Source organism: Pagrus major, chromosome 17, assembly GCF_040436345.1.
Source record: "Pagrus major chromosome 17, Pma_NU_1.0".
Taxonomy (NCBI): Eukaryota; Metazoa; Chordata; class Actinopteri; order Spariformes; family Sparidae; genus Pagrus; species Pagrus major.
The window spans coordinates 14,444,946-14,468,316 of record NC_133231.1 but is presented as its reverse complement, the minus strand read 5'-3'; the positions used below and the strand labels follow the sequence as shown (position 1 = coordinate 14,468,316).

Sequence of the window (23,371 nt, the reverse complement as noted above, 5' to 3'; positions counted from 1 at the left end):
GTCAGAATTCTGACGGTTGGTTGGTTCCAGCCTCTAACTAGGGTTGTCAACCAATAGTATAACAGCGTTGGTATCACGTGGTTATTTGAAAACTATGTAAAAAAGACTGATTCCTACAGGGTGTGCCCAGCATACTGTACAGCCCTAACATTAGCTAGCTTGCATTTGTGATATTAAGGTTAGCTAGTGTTGGTGACGTTAGCTGGCATTAGCGATGATAGCATTAGATAGGTAGCGTAAGCAAACTTTAACAAACTGACAACCACTTGAGAGGGGCAGGTGATTTGAACAACAGTGGTGGTGTTGTGGCATGAATGCAATGCTAGGGAGGAGATGCCACAATGAATTCAGATTTTAATTTGACAAAACATACAATATAAAGATGTTACCTTGGACTTTTTCACATTTGGTGAATTCTAATTAAATTATCTTTATTCTTGTTTGTGTATTTCTGTATTTTCTCACCCTTAAATATAAACATTTCCTCAAGAAGCAGGCTCCAGAGGCAAGACTAAATTATGCATAATGTCCATTGATTGTCTGACAGTACATCAGGATTACCTCACAGAATGTGTCCACGACCATAATTTGATTTGTCAAAATGTTTAATTCATGGACATTTTCATTTTCATACATCATATGCACTCACCAGCAGTACCTCATTAAATCTGTGACTACGCTTATCTTCGCTTTTAAATCTCAAAAGAGGTTAGAGGGCAGCAGAATGACTGCTTCCTGTGTCCCCATGTGACGTTACAGTAACTTGCAAAGTCAACAGAAAGGTGTTAATGTCTATATATAAAACGGGGGCACGCAGCCAGGATATAACCAGCGGTGAGGACAGTACGGCTGCAGCGCTTCAGCCCTTTGCTATTATTTTATGAGTCCCTTGGGGGCCTGGAGGGTGCAGGAGAGGAGACAGATTCTGAAAGATCTAATTAAGCAAAGCGAAATGAGAGTGCCGAGATCTCCAGCCCAGGACGAAACACAAATCAGGGGCTGTTGACAGTGGGCTGCAGGGCAATGGGGCCTGGCAGTAAAGGTAGCCTCCAGATAATGACTGTCCTGACTTCTCTGTGGTCCTCAGGTTAACTTTCTTTATAGCTCAGGGTTAAAGGTTCTGAATCTCAATCTCATTATGCAAAACATCAGCCTGTAAATTTGAGTTTTGTCTTTTCACTTAAAGAGCTAATTAGTGTTTTCTCAGTAGCTGGATAGTGCCGGTGAAGAAGCAGATGACTCCGTCAAGTGTCTTGTTTTGCACAATGGAGAGGAAGACAAGCCTGAAGAACAAATACAAGTTCTGCACTCATAAATCAGAGCACTTGTGTTTGAATGGCGAGTTGTTTGGAAGGCGTGAAAACATTAAAGAGAGGAGCGAGTGTTCTTTTGTCGGGGATGCGTCCCAATTTAGAGGTGCAGTCTGTGTGGGATGTAAAGAATTCTTTCTCTGTCTGGCGATTCAGCATTCACATGCTGTTACATCTGAGTGGAGAATAAATGTCTTCAGGACACCTGGCGCCAAGGCTGTGACTGTCTGGTCTCTCGGGCTCATTTCTGACCGAGAACAGAAAGACCTTGGAGTACAAAGACAACAGGCTTGATTATGTGAGTACACAGGAAGGTCTCCAAACATTGTTGTGCTAATCACGTTAGCGGGCACAGACTCAAGGCAGGACAGATGCTAGGCATAGGGCAATGGGGTTATGTTATCCTGATTAGAGGTGGCTTTGGGGGGTTTTGTGAATCTCGTTTCCTACCTCAGCGTCACCTTGGAGAGGGAAAACTGCCATCGGTTCTTTTCTAGCTCAGCCTGTCTCCTTTTTCTTCCACCTCTTACTCGTTTTCTGTGTCTCTCTCCAGTATCAACAGGAACTGGTGCCTTAGCCAGCACCGATTGTGTCTTTTTATTCAACAGTCTTTTTATGCATTTCTTTTCCTGTTATCAACCGCCTACACACATACGAGTGAGTTGCGGGAGAATACTTTCATTTTTATTCTTGTGGATTCACCCAGCTAAAAGTAGTTAAAAGCGGATTTGTTCCTTTGTGGCATGTTTGCCTTGGTTCATATGAGTCTGCTTAACGCAAGTCTCTCAGTGGCTCATACGAGCCTCCACCAGTTATCTGCAGTATAAATGTAGTACCAGCTGAAACTGTGCTTTAGACACAGTGTAAAGACTTTTTGAGATTTTCAGTCATTCTGGCAACTCAACATGTGACGAAATGTAGGTACATACATTAGGCACGTTATTATTTTTAAATTTTTTTTGATCATCACTATTTTATCCTCAAGTAATTAACATTTTTCATCATCTAAGTTTAACTTGAAGCAGAAATAGACAACCTTAAACTTTTCCCCCTCCTAGCACTGCCCTGTGGTATTACTGTTGGCATTAACATGGCTACCGCTGCTGCTGCCCCCACTGTCCGAAGCAAAAAGCAAACGTAAGAACTCCAGTTTGACAGTGCTGTGAAAGGCAGAGTAACACCCGGTTGTATTCACCGTCATTTTTCCAGCAAACTCGAGCTTGGTGGGAGACTGAATATCACAGTGAAAGTGAGATTTATAGTTCTCCATTGTCAAGATTTTTGAATTTCTCTGAAAAGTAGAAAATAAAGTCTTTTCTGGTTCAGTCCCTTTCCGATATCCCTTTTCCGAGGTCGTAGTTTTCCTTGAATTGCTCACATTTTTGAATAAAACAAGGCAGTAAACAAATTGTACGCGACCATGAAAATCTCTTAATATAAAATACATGAATAAAAGAACTCTGGCCCAAAGAGTTAGGTGTTATAACTGCCTCTGGAGACTGAGCTCGCAGACGGTGTCTGTTTGGCTGCTTTCAGTTTCCAATTATTTAAAATGATTCAACACTGCAGGAAGTGTATCTGCTTGTTAACTTTCTATAATGCATGCTTCACTGCCATAACTTGTGGATGCGTTTGTGATCGTAGATGACAGCTGGTGTAGAGGAAACACAATGATTTAAATAAAGCAAAGATAACAATGTTTTTTATGCTTAAAATATCTGATATTTTTGTGATGACAGGGCTTCAGAACCAATCATCATGACTTTTAAAACTTCTAATATTTGAATTTCAGAACATGAGTTGTTCTCTGAAGCTTACATAAAAATGGCAACGTGTATGAAAATGTTAACGTACTGCATGCTGTGCTGACCCATAAAGCTGAATACTATAAATAACTGATGCCCTTTCCTCTGCTCCTTCCAGGATCGTATATGTTGGTGAACTCCTCCCAGCATGCCGTGGGTCATCGTGCTCAGCTGCTGCTGCAGACCCTGAGTGAAAATGACACGCATTGCGTCCAGTTCAGCTACTTCCTGTACAGTCGTGATGGCCACAGTCCAGGGGCCCTGCGGGCGTATGTTCGAGTCAACGGCGGTCCTCTCGGCAGTCCAGTCTGGAACACGTCCGGGTCTCACGCCAAGCAGTGGCACCAGGTCGAGCTAGCTGTCAGCACCTTCTGGCCTAATGAATACCAGGTACGGACTTTGTCATTCGCACTTCTGAGAGATTCCTGACTCTTGGATGAGATGATGTGACCAATGTGTCTGTTTAACTCCTCATCAGGCTTGTGGTGTTGTGACTCAGATTTCATGATGTGTTAATGAAACTCCTCTATCACTGAGGAGTCGCACAGTCAAGAGAGGTTTCGTTTCCATGATGAAGACATGCAGACCCTTTGGCCGACATCTTGTACAGCTGAAAAATGTTACACAGTAAGGCTCTGGTGATCACCACTCATTTTAGCCTGGAGGTGAATCTGGTGTTAATTACTTGCATTTGCAATTTAATTAGCATTGATTCCCTTGTGAATGTAGCTAATGTAAGTGCTCGAGGGCCCTAGCCAGGCCTCTCGTGGGCAAGTCTGCTAGAGATTCCACCCACTGAGGCCTCTGCACTGTGTATTCAACAAACAGACTCCAACGATTTGCACAGCACTTTGACTGGCATCTACTGTGGCTGCCTGTTGTGCTGTGGTCTACAGATGGCGCAGTCAGGTGAACATGAGGGATATCCATCTATTAATCCAATTTCTCTTTTCTGCAAACTCTGCAAAGCTGTCAAAAAGCAATTAAGTTGAGTAGTGTGCGTTATATCAAGTACTGTCAATCCCACCCTGACTTAATTAAATCCTGTTCGGGCCTGCAAGATCTGACCTTCACTATGTAAATAATAGTCCTCTGTACAAACAGGGGGGTAAATGTAGGGTGACACTGTTCCACCAATATCACCTGATCTGAAAATGAGGTAAACTTTACGGTTAACAGAAACAAACAGACAGACAGTATACATACATGAACACTCGCACACAAACATCTGAGAGAAAGTTCTGTTGCTGTGGTCTGTGCACAAGGACACAATTTCCCATCATCAGTTAAGAGACATATTTTTTATTAGGTTGAAAGGTTTCTACCTCTGAACACCATGTCCAAGGTAAAATTATGACTGGCTCTGTTCAATTCAAAAAGAGCCTGAGCCACTGGCACACTGTCAAAGCTTCAAAGGATTTGTTGTTAAAGGAAAGTTAAGGCAAGGTGTCTTGATCCATGGGGAGATTAATGCCAATCATATAGCTGCATGACAAATATGAAGATGGCGACAGGAAACCTTAGCATAGCTTTGAAACATGGGGGAAATAGCCAGCCTGACTCTGTCCAATAAAATTGGACTATTTCTTATCCAGGCGCAGTGACCTCCTGGTGTCTGGTTGTCTCTGAGAGGTTGCCAGGGAGCCATATTTGTGTGGATTAAAGGGGAGCTATTATGCTTTTCTTTATTTTCTGTCATACATACAATGTTACAATGTACAAATGGACATTTATATTAAATGTGGCCAAACTTTCAAATAATGAGGTAGACATGAGCCAAAAGCCCAAGTTCCAGACTCCTATAAATGCAACATTTACAACAGTTTTATCTACTTTCTCAATGATTTGATTTCATTGTCACTTATTTTTTATTTTTTCGATGCTGCCGTCTTGGCCAGGACTCCCTTGTAAAAAAGATTCTTAATCTCAATGGAAATATTCCTGATAAAACAAAGGTTAAATAAATAAATAAATAAAAAATAATAATAAAGTCTTTGTCATCTCCTGCAGGCACAGCACACCCAGAGAGTATCAGTATGCACCCATCCGCTGTCTCAGTTTGTATAGTTCTTCTTATCAAGGTTTTTTACAGCGTCTCCCAACAGGATTCTGGTCTGGATCATATTTTTATGGAGTAAATATTTTCTGGCTTTCCCTCTGATGTCTTCTGGCTCTTTTGTTTGAACTGTGATTTACAGAGTTTCTTTGTTATTTTCTCCATAAAGTATCAGCCAGTTCCAACAAAAATCAATGAATAAAGTTGTGAAAAATAATAAAGTATAAGTATAAATAAAGTAATCAATGTGACCCGGCCTCATCAAGTTCTAATGGAGTCCCGAAATTAAAATATGGAGCTGAAAATAAGCATCATAGGCCCCCTTTAGAAGAAAACTACATTTACTGTGTTAAGGGTACAGTGTGTAATAATTTTAGTGAAAAAGTTGAAATCTTGATGTTAACATGCTATCCAGCTAGCCCAAGCCCACCCTGGTCCAAAGATCCTGTGCTAGCGATGTAAACACCGACAGTCACCTGGTGCTCCGAGCTCCCAGTTTGGACCACTAGCTGCACTTCTATCTGTGGACTAGCTAACGGCACCTACAGTTAGCAGCAGTTAGCTGTTACTCTAGGGATACGTTGCCCCCTATTTGTTTTGGGCATGTACTGGACAGCTGGCCAGTTCTTACATATTGCACCTTTAATAAGTGAGCTTTAGAGATGGAAAAACAGGATCCCTAGTTAACAGTCCTTATGCTAAGCTATGCTAATCACCTCCTGGCTCTTGCTTCATATCTAGCATTCAGACATGAGTATGATATAATCTTCTCCTCTAAGTCTCGGCAGGAAAGGGAGTTAATGTATTTCTGCAAATGTTGTCATTTCTTTTAAATGCTGACAAATGAATCCTACTGCTCTGCTGTTTAAATTGAGTTTATTTTCATTGATATGCATTTAAAATGAGAACAGAGACAGTAAGCCAAATGAACGCTCAGGTTTTTTCTTTAAAAAATGCCATTGAAATAAACTCTCCATGTGGAAAACCCATTAAGTTACAGATGCTGGTGGCTCTTTATATACCATATATTTCGGTGTCATCTCAGCAGTTACAAATCAGTATGCATGAGGACTGCGAGCTCTACTAACCAGAGCTCCTGCCAGTCTCGCTCCTGGCAAACAGCAAGACGAGCAAGGACCCCTGCCAGTGAGACTGTTCATCAGCTCGGTTTTAAAACAAATAATTCATGGAGTTTTCAGAGTGAATCATTACTTTTACAATACCCTTATTAAATGTATTAAATAGCTGTTGCTCTTATGCTGAATGTTTAACAATGAGTGAGCTAAAAAGTGGTCGAGTGTCTCGCTAAGGAGTGCTTCACCGCTGATGGATGCAGTGAGAGCCGAGCTGTGATCTCTGTGTTATAAAACAGACTCCCTAACCACTCTTCTGCCCTATCATCACATCAGGACCGATAAGTCATGAATACAATAATAACATGTTTTATCCAGCCTTCTCTTTCTCTGTCAAGTACTATTGAATTTGCCTGTGTACTTAGCGGCACTGCTCTGCTCGTCCTCCCTTTCCTGTTCCCAAGTGGAGCTGTGTACTTTCACGTCTCTCAGGCCTGTATATATCCCGGTAAACAGCGATGGCTCATAGGTGAGTCATAATTCTGCTGTGGCTTCCAATGAGCGGTTCCTGTCAGGAGAAGGAGGGTTATAATAGGCTTATGAGGAGGAGTAGATGACTCTGTAGACAGGACAAATAGTACAGGAGAAGGAGATGGGCCTAACAGTTCAATTAGTATCGACAGTACAGCCTTTTAATAGAACAGCTTAAACTGCTAATGGCCTCGCTTTTATCTCATGTGGGGTAAAACACGGCGCTCAAATTTATTGGATTAAATTGGGTCGCCAGGTATTGGCAGCATCAGACAACGTGCATCTAATTGCAGCATGCGAGGAATTAAAGCTTTTTCCTCTTTGCTTCCGCTCTCATTCCACATTTCACTTGAACTCAGCTGAGCTTGTGCTGCTTGTCAGTACAAAGAGAACAAAACAAGCTGCCCCCTCAAAGTCACATATACCACAGCTTACATTGCTAATCCCTCAGCATTCAAAAACCTCATCACTGTGGAGTGACACAGGGTCTTGCCTCGCAACACGTCGCTGCTCCCTTTACAAAATAGAGCGGGGTAAACGGGGAGGTGTAAGGCTCAATGTTTGCTTTAATAGCATCTTAATGCGAGCTATCCCCCTGTTGGTAACAGTGCAATGAAAACACAAAAAAAGAAGAAGAGCGTTGGGAGTCTGTTAGCCTAGTTTGCTTCAACACAGCTCTCTTGAAATTCACCCGAGACTTTTAGCTCTAAAGCGCGTTAGCTGCATCTCGTGTGCCTTGAAACACTAAAGGGTTTGGGTTATATCAGCTTCATAGCAAGCACAATACAATCACTTTGGTTTTTAAGTGATAGGCAGGAAGACTTACCCTGTTGTTAAACTCTTTTGAAGCAGATGTGGAGACTCCTATTTACATAAATCTCAGGAGAGCACTCATCATGTTGGAAATGTTCTTTTCAAATCCGCAGGTTTTTCCGCCGTATTAGATTTCAGGTCATACTAGAACTTCCTGTTCGTCGCCTTCAGCGCAACGGATCCAAAATGTCAGTGTAGCCTTTTGCACTGCACAGGTACAGATGTGAGATTGCGCTCAAGGTTGCTCGTTTCACAATCGAGGGCGTAATGAAATACCTTGTTTACAGCACACACACCCAGCCGCTGTTTATATATTTAAAATGTCATTGTGGGATATAATTAAAAACAGTCGAAGCAATTCTCCGATAATCACCAAAACTAAGAATTAATATGCTGAAAAACTGAAATCACCCTAATCGTATGTGTTCACCTGCCTGGTGATTTGAAAAATGATTTTCTTGATTACTTGCAGCTCGAGCACTTTTAGAGATTTTATCATTTGTGCAGGAGTTTGTGTCTTTTTCTCTTAACGTCTACATTTTGCCATTTTATCGTGTTGTGAAAATTAATGAGCTCAGAAATGTTCTCTGATCAGCTTGCCCTTTATATTGATATCAAGGTTGGGAAGCATTACGCACACCGTGTGTGTAACGCTGTGTGACACACATCACTCCCTCCTATCACAGTTGTGAAATTGGGATTTTGGAGTTCAATGGATTTTGGGGCTGAAATCTAACAGAGTAAGATCACCTTGAGATGTCTCGATTGAAGATATCGTGTGTGCCTGGTGTACATTGCCATATTTCGCTCTGCCTCTTATTGGTAGAAGTGTTTGCAATACCTGAAGAACCTTGTTATCAAATATTAAAGATGTTATCGAGCCCTCCAAGACTGCCAAGTAGAGCCGGAGACGGAGATGTCCCCCATTCGCTCTTTACCGTCTCTCACTTTCTGCTCTCACCTTCGTCTCCTTCAAAATGTCAGAATCTTTTTCAGGCCTGTTTCTCTTCCGTCTTTTATTACTTATTCCACATGTTAATATTGTCTACATTATTTATCCCCACTACATCATTCATAGTGCAGGTGTTGTTGCTTTGAGGACACGCTGGGATTTTTTCAAGTCTATTTTAATACAACACTCACATGTCATGTCAAATGTACCTTGAGAGGGTTATTTCTTCAGTTCTCCTGTCCCTGCTGGTGAATGAACAAGATCCATAGTCACTGTTCTGTGCATTATTTCATCTGAAGAGGCTTTAGCAGTGTACATTATTCAAACTGAGTGGGTATTTTTGGCCTGATAGTTGTTTGCTCTGTAGATTTCAAACCTACATGAGTCAACAAACCTATAGAAATGTCCATCTGCCATCGATAATCAAGACAAAACAAAACAACAAAACACTGGGACTATGGATGCCTCATATCAGTTTCAGTTTCAGTCCTCAAGCATTTGTTTAATTGTTTAAAAGTTGAGGCTTTATGTTGGTTATGTGCAGGAGTATCTTAGTGACTTTCTCGAGTTTGGCGGAGCCGTGCTAGCTGTTTCCCCTGCTTCCTGTCTTTATGTTCAGTTTAACTGTGCTAACCAGCTCTGAACTCAACAGGAGATTACTGACGATCTCATCTTAGTCTCGGGGTCTCAGGTTTTGCGAATAAGCATTATAAGCATTCTCCAAATTTCTTAAAGACAAACTTTAATTCCTTGAAAAGCTGTAGATGTGCAGATCTGCTTAAACCCGACTACGCTTCGTAGCTTTTCCCGTGATGCCATCTTCCTTATTAGATTCAATTCTTTAAAAAAAAACAAAAAAAACAGTAGGAGGCACATTAAAGACTTGTAAATGAGAATCCTCATGTCTCAGCTTTGTCTGATATTATCTGCTATTTTCCCCGCTGCAGCCTGCAGAGAGTTTGAGCCTGTGGCAATGGAAAAGGCTTTTGTGAAATACTGTGCAGAGCGAATTGAGATTCCTAACAGTTGAGCCATATTCTTAGACACAGACTGTTATCCTTTGGCATTTTCCACCTGAACAGATTTACTTCTGCACGTGACCTTCTGTCTGTGAATATTTGAGGTGTTATTTATCTCTGACTGTGTCTAATGGTGTCTCCCGACCGGAGTGGAAAAGGTAAAATCTGGTTTACAGGGCCAAATGAATCGTCTCTCGAATTTGTATACATTACAATTGCCTCTAAAAGCCAATATTACAGGGTAATGTAATATGTTCTCCTAATGCGCATTTTATATCGGTCATAAATCACTGCGTGTCACACTTTTAATTTGTTCTCCAGAAGATGATTTCTGCATTTTTATCTGTTGGAAGTAGCAATTCATTACAATAAAGTTCAGGCATATGGAAAGTTTCTTTGGGAAAGTGGCTCTCAATAAAACCTGGGAAGGTTGTTTATTGAAACAAATGCTCTGAACGTCTCCTTCCTAATAACCTCCTATCCTAATGGCTAAGAAGACTGAGGATTACCCAGTAATCAATCTCCCATTGAGTGCTTTAGCTCGGCAGAGAGTAATAACACCTTTAATTAGACTTTCAAGACATTTTTTTTCTCTTCCTTGTTTACCATTAGGCCTAATCAGTGTTTCTGGCTAATTTTGCTATTTAGCCTAACAACATGCCAGCGTGTGCTCGCCCAGCTAATTCAGGTCAAAATATAGACAGATATTGTTCTTTAATCATGTCAAGCCAAGTCGTATTTTATTTATATAGCCCAGAATCACAAATCACAATTTGCCTCGGCAGGCATACGGCGTACGACAACCTAAAAAAAACCTCACCACCAAGAACCCTTTTAACAGTAAAGAAAACCTCAGGAAGAGCCATAGAGGAGGAAGCCATCTCCAGACTAACTTCTTACAGAGAGCAAAAGTAGCTAATGTTAGCTTAGAAATGGAGTCCAATAGCATAAATAATGGGCTTTCAGCACAACACAGAAGTTCTACAGAGCGCCTTGAAGTACTTCAATACATTTGGGCTATTTACTGTAAACATGCCGCACTGTGATTCTTAAATTGCAGTTCACTGTTTAATGCCTTATGTAGCATAAACAAGGAAAAGATGGAGTGCGTCCCCCTTCGATCATGAGTTTACTGCACCCTTTGGGATTTTGACGCGTCGTATTATTTGTAGACAGCGTTAGTAACTGTAGTAGCAGCATGAGAAGACATGCTCAGTTGTCGTCAGCGCTCGGTCAGTTTTACATACATACAACAATTCTCTGTTCGTCCCAAACACATTTTCTATCGTCCCTGGGACAACGGGACGGCATTGGTCTCGAACACCGGGACAGACATGCAATCGTTATCGCTTGTTCGGAACAGGCCAACAAATTCACAATATATACAAATCACGATGAAAACATATCTGATTCATGTCCACTATGAAGTATATGTGAAGAATGTGGATCGTGGGGGACAACTGAGTGACTTCAGGTGTCACCTGAGCCATATGTCCTCCTCTCCACCATGGAGATATGAAAGGGGACAGGTCCATACTTGCCAACCTTAAGACCTCAGAAATAGGGAAGATTTAGAAACCAAAGCAGGGGTCTGCTGGTCTTCCCCCAGAAAAATGTGAGTTCTTTCTGCATTCTGGTGACTTTTAAAGAACAAAAATAACAAAATAATGAGTAAACTGCAGCAACATTTTTACGATTAATACTTTCAATTTACTTTTAATTCACAGGAAAGAAAAGGCCTGTTAATATCTGGCACAAACTAATGTTAATCAGTTTTCATTCACTCATTTATTTTTTTGTCCCATGCCCCTTAGAAAGTCTGTGCACGCCACTGCCCTGTGATTGTCAGCCTCATGGTGACTGAAGTCCATGAGACCCCTGTGATTGACATGGCAAGAATTTGGAAAAAACATGCCTTTCCAAAAGTAACAGGAATGTTTTTTTTTTTCCAGAATGTGCTGAAGTATTTCTCTCTATTCTCCATCTCTCTGTTCTTCTCCCAATCATTATGTAGGACGAGGTACAACAGTACAATGGGCAGCACCCTGTATAGTGACAGAAACAGGTCGCGATAACTAAAAAGGGAAAAAGGTGCCAAAATTTGTCAAAACCTGGAAAAATACAGGAGATTTGTGACCCTGGGAGGAAACCCGGAGAGGGCAATGAAAGACTGGACCTGGACCCGGGAGGATTGGCATGGCATGTATGGATTGGCCACACAAAATAGACCAGCAAAGAAATATAATATTTACAAATTTTGATAAAAAAATATAGAAAATGTAGACTGTGAAGCATAAGTGGAGAGTATGGCTCCAGGAGGACGCTGAGCAGCTTTGGATGCTGCCTAATAGGTGGAACTTGAGCTCATTGCTGATAATGTTGTATGTTTACGTGGGTGCACAACAGAAGAGAGGGCAGGCGGCAAGAGATAAAGATGGACTGTGAAAGAAATAAAGACAGACAATGACTAATTGAAAGACAGAATGAGTGAAATGAGAGAAGAGGACCCTGATTCAAAGAAAATAGACCACCTGAAATAGGAGGAGAAGTGGGAGTGATGGAAACAGGAAATGTTAATATCCCTTTTAAAAATGCGGAGGCATCTGCAGTGTCTGGAAACAAACAAGACAATTAACTCTGGCAAAGGCAGACTAGCCTCGGTTTTCCTCTCTGAGCCAGAGGACAGCAGCCAGCTTTAAACAGAGCCGGGTCACTCTCCAATACTGAGACGCAGCAGCCAGGACCTTTTCCTCCTGCTCTCTATTTCACCTCTCCTCCTGTCAGCTTCTAGCCTCCCCCTTTTTTCTCTCCCCACACCTGGCTTTCTGTGTCTCATTCTGTCAGGAGTTTTTTAGCTGACCCCAATCTCCTCACATCCCATCATGATGTGTCGGTGAAGGTGCCTTTAGGGGTCGTGCATGGCCAGAGCTGTTGTCACGCCAATTGTTGCTGTAATCACACGTCTTCCTTTCCAAGTCTGGGGAGCTGGACTATCAGTGTCCCGCTGACTGTGGAAAGCTGGAATTTGGGCCAGAGGTCCTAGAGATGTTGCTGTGACTCTTAAATTGGGTGTTCAAACACAAGCGGATTGTGGCAGTGAAGATAATTTGGGTGGCTTGTTGGTCTGAGTATCGACCTTCAAAACTTTCTGTGTGACACTTTAGTCTTCAGCAATGTGTTTAATCAACAGTTTGATACCAAAAGTTGGAATTCAGTGTCTGGTTAGATTGTTAATCTTGCCTGCTTTTTGAGGAGATATTTTAATGTTGATTATTTTACTTGTGAAAATTTCTTGTAGGCTACTTTCTGTTAAGATAAAACATAACCAATGATGCATCTGAGGAATTGGGCTTATTTTCTTAAGAAGAAAGAAGGGTTTTGAGGTAAAAAATCCTCAAAATGATGTTTCGTTAAGTATCAGCACATAAAAGCAGATATTGGTACCTTTCATCAAAAATTTCAGTCGCTAACCCTGTGTCATACTGCTGCCGTACGACAAAAAATCATTAGTTAGAAGGTATTACAACCTGTCTGATGTAATGTTATTATACAACTGATTCATTGAAAAGTTTGGCTTTTTTACCGAAGAATCACCTTCATATTCCTCCAAGTGAGTATCCTGAACTTTACATTAAAGACGACTTTTAAGCCTTTTATGTTTGAAACATAAAAAACTCTCCTTCAGATAAAGCCTTTAGATCTGCTGGCAGTCAATCAATCAATCACCACAAAGCATCTTGTGAAAAAAGGTCCAGTTTTCAACCATATCGTCATCCCTTGACAGATAATTAAAAAAAACTGAGGCGGAACGTGAGATGAAGGTTTAAATCTTTGGAAAAGCGGCCTAAGATTTTTTCATCAAACTACTGTCTCCAATGTGGAAGAATGAACTTCTATGTTCAAACAAAACAGAGTTGTTTTTGTTTGCACTGGAACTGAAGGATCATTTCACAGATCTGGCACATTTTTGTGTAAGCAGTTTTATCATAGCATGCAGAAGAAGTGACTATAACCCGTCTCGGTGGAATTTAACTGGTAACTCCACCAATTTCACACATTTAAGTGTGTTTGCAGGTCTTAGGGAGAATTGCTGTTTATATGAAAAAAGTAGTTTAAAGCCTTTCGTGGCTCCAGAGGGAGCTGCATGTTAGCTAAGTTGCATTGTGGGTAATGCAGGTGCCAGGTATTGAAAAGCAGCCCACTGGTGAAGCATTGCACTCACATAACACTCTTGGACTCATTAAGGACAGTTTAAAAACAAACGATCATAATCGATACAGCATTTCCACAATGCATTCCACGCATTCTTCTTCCTTTTCAAAAGCTGCCGCCTACATTACCCACAATGCAACGTAGCCACCAAGTGACATCACCGGAGGCAATTTATCAGATTACATGCAGCTTTCTCTGGAGCCACAAAAGGCTTTATACTACTTTTTTCACACATGAACTCTCCAAGACCTGTAAACACGTGTAAATAAATGTGTGAAATTAGTGGAGTTACCCTTTAATTATCTGACTGATGCATTTGAGAAGGATTTTGCTGAAAGACCTTTTGATATTTCTCAAAGTGAGTCAAAAAAGTATCTATACAAAAAAACGTTGAACCCAGTGTCCACATACCAGCTTTTTTCCGGCTCTTCCTGCATCTCAAGGTTTTCCTCAGTAGAGTTTGAAAACTTAATAAAAAAAAAAAAAAGTGTGAGATGTGGTTTAACCTCGCTTAATTCAGCTATCTGACTTTGAGAAGAATGAGCTCCAATCTTGCATAACCCATTTCATCGTGTAAACACAGACATCACACACATTTAAAGTAGTTTGAATGTGTGTGTGTGTGTGTGTGTAAGTGTGCGGCGGCCTCGGTAAAAATCAAGACCCAGTGATAGGAACCATGTTGTAATCATTTGGTGAGAGGATTATGAGAAACAGTAAGTCAAAGCTGGCCTTCGATCAAGCGCGCGGATGGACGACTGTCCTTGGTGCTGCAAAAACAAACATCACCCCCGTGTCTCATAACTCTCTCACTATTACTGAGGATGGTGATTTGATATTGATTAGGTTTCATGAGGGCCCACTGCTCATCCACCTTATTGTTTCACAGGACGGTGTGGAGCTTTTTGTCCTCCCTTGAGTCTCGTGGCCCTGTGCGAGCTGCATTATCTGCCGTTATGGCTTCGCAGCAGTCTGCGCCCTGAATGTAGAATGGGGCTCATGATTCAGGCGACACATTGTGCGCTTCCTGATAAAGCTATTATTTCTCTTGGCCCCGCGGACTGGGTAAAAACTTATCCATCGCTCTATTTTTATGCTTCTGTCTTTCTCTTATTTCTCTCATTGTCTGGCGTTTTGTTTTGGGTCAGCAGATGTGCAACGATGTGGGGATGTGGCTCCTTGTAAATAATGCCTCTGTCACCAGAAGGGGACACGAGCAGTTGATTTCGCACAGCCCTCAAAACTGCTCTTACACTTAAACTTTGAGAGCATAAGGTTAGCCACAAGTGTGTGGCTGTGAAATAAGTCAGTTCATGATGTATTCACTTCACTTCATTTTTGCAGGTACTGATCGAAGCAACAGTTTCCAGAGAGCGGCGAGGATACATTGCCATAGATGACATCATGGTGCTCAACTATCCCTGCTGTAAGTGCCACTTCTGTCAATGAATTGCAATTATAGAGTGTGCTCGAGGAAAAGAAGCTTTAGTGGCATGGGTGGCAAAATGTATTTCAAAGCAGCATGAAACATAAATAGGATGAGGGGAAGAGTAATGGCTGATCGACCTTTTATATTAGTACTGCAGGTTGTCCTGAGGCATCCTGCGACAGCAGCAGTGCTATTAAAATACTTTGACACCCAAATGCCAGCGCTCCCTTCCACCTGAGCACACACCTGCTGTTCTGCCTCCAGCCTTGTTTGACAGCCAAATGTATTTGTTAATCAGTGAAATCTTGCTTTTTTTCTCTGAAGACTTCCACCCTTTCATGTATTCTCTGGTCTAACTGGGAGTGCGTTGTCGCTTTTTGTCATAAGTCACTTTGTACAGCACTACATTTCAAAGCTTTATGAAAATGCCCTCTGTTCAGGGTGGGCTTCTGTAACCGATGGCTCCCTGCAGCGGAGGGCTTTTTGTGTCAGTGAGGCTAGTGGTTTAGCTCGTTGTCAGCCCCTGAGGACTGTGTGTAAAACATATTCACTAAGCCCCCAAGGCTTAATACCTGGACAAAGTCCCTCAGTGTCACTCGCACCCTCCCTGTACAGCCTACTGCTGAACACAAGGACTCACGGCACATTTAACACTCACGGCTCACAGTGCTTTAAATGACTTATATAACTGACACAAGCTTGAAGGATACTTCTCTCTCGTGGGGGATTCAGTGTCATATCCCTGTTAATATTTATATATCCCCTATTGTTATCACAGTCGTGTTTGGAGATACATGTCATCTTACAGAGGACACCACCAGTGATTTTATTAAACGAACACCGGCTGTGAGATCCGTTCGTACCCATACTGCATGCATAGCACCCAGTCAGTCACCCTGTTTCTCCACGAGACAGCAGATGGCATCTTCTGAATGCTCCCACTGTGGCCATTAAATAATTAAGACTCTCATCAAGACCTGAGCATGCCTTATGATGTGGCACATCGCCAGCCTGAATTACTTGGCAGCTAACCGTGCGATGAAAGAATGAGTGAGAACCCAAAGGGAAGTGTTGCATAGTGGAAAAATGAAATAAAATGAAAGCTCAACAAGTTCCTTTTAGTGAATGCGGGATAAAGCGTGGTTGACATTTCTGTTTTATTCTCCTGAGCTTCAGTCTTTGACTCTGAAACCAGTGTTGCACTCCAATGAAAAATGTATCACGCTAAAGAGTCCTGAGGATAAGATCTGACACATTTAGCTGTACAACACCACCGCTCTTGCCAACCGTCGGGTTTTTTCTTTCACATTCACACTCATTCTGGTGTTTGTTTATGTTTGGCTCTCCGGCATGAATTATGAATTAACCTTAGGAGGGAGAGTCACTCATAGGAAACATGGCCACCTGTGGGGTGCAGATGTGAGCGCTCTCCCCTTACTGTACCGCACAAACAAGATCAACACATCATCGTCTCCCCCCAGTGATAGATACCAGCACATCATCTTGCAAAACCGAGCAGGAGCTGTGTGAGACCCAAACATTTGCTTCTCCCCGATGTTTCAGCCTCACTGTTGCTCCACTGCCTCTTCCCGTCAATCATCCGGAGTGACTTGTGGACTTGTCCTACCCCATTTCTTAGCAGTGCTGTCGACGTTTACCCAGTGATTTGGCTCTGCAGGGGTCTGGTGTTCAGTGCTCTATTGTTAATCACGGAGTTGGGTGAGAGGGCTACTCCCACACACTGACTCATTGGCAGCTTCGCACAGTGTGCTGAGGAATTATTAGTCAAAATGTGGAGGACTGATCTTACTCTGTGGCTTTTCTTCCACAGATTCACTCCCACATTCTTCTCATCTATAGGTTTCCTCAAATCCGTTTGTTGGAAAGTTATATGGTAATAAGTGACCCACTCAGCACATATATTTAAACACTTATACAGACTTTGTCTTATTGTAATGTCTTAAATGTATGTTTTAGAACTTTTTATTCCAGCTGTGAGTTTTATTTTGATGTTATGATGGATGCAACGACTTCTCAGCTGCCACAGAAACTTCTTTTTACTATTCCGCTCCTTTGTTTTTTTGTTGTTGCCTTTTATTTGTTTTTCCTGTTCTATCTTGGCAGCTGCATTTGTAAGTAAGAAAGAAATGAATTGAAATGAATATGACAACGTTATGATGGACGATGACATCGTTGTCACCACTGTAGTCACCGCTCTTGCCCTGCCACTCTGACCCAGCTATCTCACCCAGCAGAGAAAACTTTCGCCACCGACTCAGTAAGAAAAAAGAATTAGAAGGACACCAGCTGTATGATGGGGGAGCACCAGCGTGCAGAAAGTTGTGATACATTTAAAGGAAAGAGAGAGCACTGAAAAGGCAACCCAGAGGGCACTTTATCATGTTTCATCTACCATAGGGGCATCCAAAAGGGCACTCGTGGCTTTTTTTCAAATATGGGGGCACCACATTCTCCCTGAGTCCACCAATGCTGTGTCAGGGTTATTTCCATAACTTCACTGTGTTCAGCCTCAGAGGCTGGAAACAAAGGTAGCTTATTGAGGAAGCTAAGCTAAGAAAATGTAAATAAGTGGCGTGGTTTAGCAAAACACGGTAAACAAGGTACCATGAAACAAGGTAACTCTGTCTTGGGTTTGCCTACCCGGGCTGATTTGAGAAAGAAGATAATAAACGGAGAGGTGGTGTTAGTACACTGAGCAGCAACAATCTTATTTTCATTTTCTCTTCCAACGCCAACAACTTTTGGCTTACGGTAACTCTTAAGGGACACAGTACTTCTTTATTTGATCTCAGTGTATGTGCACTCGAGGCTTCAAGTTTCCACCTCACACTGTCACTGAATATTGGACCAGGATTGGCTTCCAAACTGTGAACGATGATGTCACAAATCATGCTCGTAGTCATGCCATGCCCGCCTCTTACAATCTGATTTTCAATCAGCAAAGAGAAAATTTATACTGTGAGCAATGAATGTGAAAACAGCCTTCTAGGGTCAAACTGCACATACATCATTCTGTTCATTGAAGCTCAAACATTCAGCTGTTTGTAAAGGAAGAAAACACATTTTTGACAGGAGCGGGACTTATAGTCACACATCAGTGCAATCAGTGCACAAACAAAGAGCAGTGAATAGAGTACAAAATGGGTAAGAAAGTCAATACTCAAGTTATGTGCTGCTTCAAACTGTTAGCTGAGAAATCTGTTCCTGCTTTATGTTGTTGATGAATGTTCCAATGACATTGAGTTAATTCTGAACAAACATCAGGCGAAACGAGTTGTCTGAAATGTTGTCTTCAGCAGAAAGGCCTGATATTCCTGTTGATTGCATTTGACAAAACAAAAGAAGCCTTAATAAAAATGTGCCTTGACTGACATTGTGAGTGGCTGAATTGTAATGGAGTCTTTTGATCTCACTGTGTTCCTCTCTCTGTCTGTCTCTTTAGATAAGGCGCCACACTTCTCCAGGCTAGGAGATGAGGAGGTCAATGCTGGGCAAAATGCCACTTTCCAGTGTGTTGCTGCTGGAAGGGCGGCAGAGGCTGAGAAGTTCCTGTTGGAGGTGAGTGGTTTATTGGTGGAGTTTAAAGCTAAAGGAACCTGTCCGACTGCTTCGGATGTGTGTGAGTTTGTTGTATTTTTACTTCTAAAGACAATCAAAAGTGCAAAAGGAGAACTGGTTTTGGTAGATGTCACATTTGACTACCTGAATTATTCATATTTTTGAGGTACCTCAGGTGAAGGACAGATTATGAGACAATGGGCCCAGTGGTGCAGACATGCAAATGAACCCTCATCCCTCCTACAAAGGAGCAAAACACCCAGACTGAAAGAGATACAAAGTGGCATCACATGTTTATGCATCTTTTTCATCTTTTAACATCTTTTTGTGGTGTGTCTGTGGTTGTGGTTTTGTGTCTCTTTGTGGCTGTTTTGCATCTTTTTGTGGCCGTAAAGCGTTTTTTGTAGTTGTTTATGCTTCTTGGGAGTAGTTTTGACTCTGTGTATACATTGTTTCTTTTGTAATAGTTTCGGTTCTTTTGGTGGTTATTTTTGGCCTATTTGTGGTAGTTTTGAAATTCTTCGTAGTAGTTTTGTTTTTTCTTTGTGGTCATTTTGTGTCTCTTCGTAGTGTTTTGCGTCACTCTTTTGTTGTTTTGCATCTCTTTGTAGTCGATAAATGTCCTTTGTAGAATGTTTGTATCTCCTTGTGGTCCTTTTGTGTCTCTTTGTGGTACTTTTGTGTCTCTTTGCAGTAGCTATGTATCTCTCTGTGGTCATATTGTGTCTGTGGTCGTTTTGCTTCATTTTGTAGTTGTTAATAATTTTTTGTAGTCTTTTAGAGTTTCTTAGTAGTAATTTTGTGTCGTTGTAGTGTTCTGCTCCTCTTTGTGGTTGTTTTGTGTGTCTTTGGGGTCGATTACGTCTCTTTGGAGTTGTTCTGACAGCTTGTGTGTGAATATTTTTCTTTTTGTAGAAGTTTTTAGTGTTTTGATGGTTATTTTTTGCAGCTCTTTGGATTTGTTTTGTGTCACTTTGTGGTCCTTTTGAGTCTCTTTGTCGCGTTTTGTGTCTCTCTGTGGTCATTTTGCGTCTCTTTGTAGTTGATTACAGTAATTTGTTGGATTTCAGAGTCTCTTAGTAGTTAGTTTGTATCTCTTTAGACCATTTTGCTACTCTTTGTTTTCATTTTTCATGTCTTTGTACTCATTTAGCCTTCTTTGTAATTGTTTTGTCTCTCTTTGTATTAATGTTGTTTCTTTTTGTAGTTGTTTTGTGTCTGTTTGTTGTTATTTGATTATTTTTATTCGTTACCCTAGTTGACCATTGCAGCCAGGTTTTCTCTCTACATTTGAATCATTATGTTTCCCAGACTTGTTTGTACTTAAATTAAGATTGTAGACAGTTTGCTCTGATGGCCTTGGTGCCTCCTCACTTCACTGCCTTTGAAAAGTTACATTGCTTCTTGTGTTCACTGCTTTCTTCCCTGCCTCCTGTTTTTATTCAGATCGTGTATGGTGCTTTAGATATCTGTCTTTTCATCTTGAATAGCTTACTCTGTGAAGGTCAGACGAGCCATACAGTCTTTACCTCTGGTGGGAATAACTCTGTGGTCTTAAAATCCTCCTCTTTATGTAGCCTTGATTAAAGCACCAAACACTATCGTGCTGTAGGGCTCCGCTTTTTCATCTTACACTGCAATTACCACATGGCCACACATTCACTGCTTTTGCCAATATCCTATATCCCACTGCAGCCAGTGTTAATCATGGTTGACCTTAGGCAAACCTACTGTATTGTTTGACTCTGGGAAATGTGTGATTTATGTAATTGAAGCGTCCTCATTCCCACCTCTCTGGACGCTTTATCAAACCACTCATTTGGTCACAACACAAGGATGAAGACAAATGCTTTGGGTAATTAGCTGGCATAAAGCATACAGGCGCCAGCTGTAATGAGATCTCTGGGCCACTGGAATGCTCTTCCCTGCCTCTTCTCTACCTTTTACAGTCCTCTTCATTGTTTTTGTCTGCTCCTCCCTTCTGTCTTTCTTCATATGAACTCAAATCAATGTTGTTTTCTGTTGTTGTGCCCTTTTGTGTTCATTGTGTCTGCCATACCAGCTGCGGCACAGCCTTGGCTGCACACGCCTGCCAGATTAACAGATCGTTTTGTCGTTTCCTCGCCAATTAGCCACAGCCAGATTGTTTACGTAACGTGGCGTGATCTCATGTTTATTTGATTTATCCTGATTTCCTTTGCCTCATCTCTGTAATCCACAGGTCAGGCAGGGATAAAGAAGTATAATAGATACAGTGAGGATGCCAAAGTGTATTATTGAGATTTTTTTCTCCTTTACTTGCGGTCACAAGATTTGTTGCCTGCCCAACCCCAATCAGCGGTTGTGTGTTTATGTGTTTGTTTGCAAAGGCTTGACCCGAGGTTTGTGTGGTCTGTGGGTTTTTGAAGGCCGTAATCAAAAGTAAAACAGCAGTTGAAATGGCCAAACATAACCCAAAGGTCTCCTTGTTAATCCCAGCATGCTCTCGTGCTTTGGATTCTGTTAAAACGGCCAGATCAAAAGGACGAGTATCAGGATTCATGTCTACCGTTTCACACAAAGAGAATGGCCTGAAAACATGAGAAAAAATGTCAGATTCAATGTGTTTTGTTGAGAGTATGTGGACTTGACGGATGCTTGTGGTTTTTAATGGTGTGGAACAATGTGAGAAATGCCTCTCATGGTGCAACAGCGAGGTGCATCATACAACATTCATTTGGATCACACTCTCGCTCTAATCTTTTCTTTCTTTCTATCACTTTTTCTCTCTCTTTCTCACTTCATCCCCTAACTCACTTTTGTTTATGTTGTGTTTCTGCCTTGAGACCCTCCACTTTACACTAATGTCTCACAGCCATTTCTTCCACTTCCTTTTTCTCGAGACCAAAACACAAAGTGAGAACGCTGCTATTCATCCATTAGCCTATTTACTAAACTGATTAAACCTTGATGCATTAAAGCCCATCTGCCTCCCTGCCCTAACTGCTGAACAGTTTAATGTTGTGGTTCAATAACATCGCACACCGAGGACGACTGAGGTTGTAGATGGGCTCCATTAAGGGACGACACTCATGACATGTATTACCCCCATAATCACTATTATTTTAACAAGATTTCATTTATTTTTATAAAGCATGTCTGATTGTCATATTGTGTGATTAAATCAGAGAGATGGTCCTGCCTTTTTAATTAAATTGCACACAATTGGACAATCCTTGATTTTAATCACATTGCTCTAATAAGGGCTGACCCAGATAGCAATAATTTAAGTGTGTTTTTGTTACATTATTAGCTTAGTGTCCCGGGAGTTCACTGGGCAATAACTGCAGACAAGCTTTACAATAGGTAATAAGTAATGAGGGTTTCTGTGTGTATGTGTGTGTGTGTGTGTGTGTGTGTGTGTGTGTGTGTGTGTGTGTTAAGGGGGGAGGTTGGCTGGTGTGTGCATGTGGATGTTTTTTAATAAAAAATACATGAATATATACAACTTACAAAATCACTACAACCCTGGTTCCAAAAAAGTTGGGACGCTGTGTGAAACAGAAACAGAAACAGAAGACATTTGTTTAACTGACAACATGTTACTGAGCCAGTGGAGTAATATCCTTCATACATACATGTGTTTCACAAAGTGCTGAACTTCACCCATCCTTGCTTGTGAAGGACTGAGCCTTTCGAGGATGCCCCTTTCATGCCAATCATGATACTTTCATCTGTTACCAATGTTTACCTGTAGTATGTTCCAAACAGGTGTTTTTCCACAGGTGTGCAACGTGTTGCTGGCATCATATTCAGAAAAAAAGTATATTCTGTATTTACAAAAATCAATGAAGTTGATGAGGCTATACATTAGATATGTTATCTTTGTACTCTATTCAAGTGTGTATATGTCAAGAAGGTGCCGCAATTACACAAAAGGACCCAAGCGCAGACACACAGAGGCAGGCAGGTTGAAAACAGAAAGCAAGCTTTAATGTGCTGATGTCCGAATGAAATCCAAAATCCAATGTCCAAAAACCAAAATCCAAAAAAGCAAGTAAGACAGGCCAAGGAAAGTCAGAGGAAAAAACTAAAGAGAAACACAAAACTCAGGACAAACCAGAAAACCACGAAGAACAAATCAGGAACACAGGGAGCACATGAGGACCGGGGAACAGGCACAGGAGCACAATAGACACGTGGATGTAAACAAAACGTGACCAACAAAGAGTGAGGGAACAACACAGGTTAAAATACAAACTAAACTAACAAGGGGATGAGGTGCAGATGGAGAGACACTGTGAATAGTTCAGTGCTAATGAGGCTGAGGTGAGACAGGTGTGGGGGAAAGTCAGGCTGGGGAGGAGCACAGGAACACAGGTGAGGAGAAAATGTGAGAAAACAAAAGACACAAACACATACAATGGTAATATAACCAGCCAAATATAGACACAGTATAAAAATAAGAAAGCAGGGAAGGAAGAGAAATAAATTTAACAAAATCCTGTCAGCATAAATCCTTATTTTGGTCCAAAGTTCTCTCCAAAACTCTGTTCTTCACATGTCTTAAAATCATCAATATTTGATAATAAACTATTTTGGTAAATCATAGT

At 41.4% G+C, this 23,371-nt stretch overlaps 1 protein-coding gene across 1 annotated transcript in view; it reads left to right on the top strand.

Moving 5' to 3' along the window:
• Positions 1-23,371, top strand: part of ptprub (protein tyrosine phosphatase receptor type Ub) — a 174,350-nt gene that overhangs the window by 86,137 nt on the left and 64,842 nt on the right. Inside the window, exons 3-5 of the mRNA XM_073486118.1 lie at positions 3,234-3,505; positions 15,116-15,197; positions 18,664-18,779. Coding sequence (XP_073342219.1) covers positions 3,234-3,505; positions 15,116-15,197; positions 18,664-18,779 — 470 coding nt within the window. The remainder of the gene's footprint in view (positions 1-3,233; positions 3,506-15,115; positions 15,198-18,663; positions 18,780-23,371) is intronic.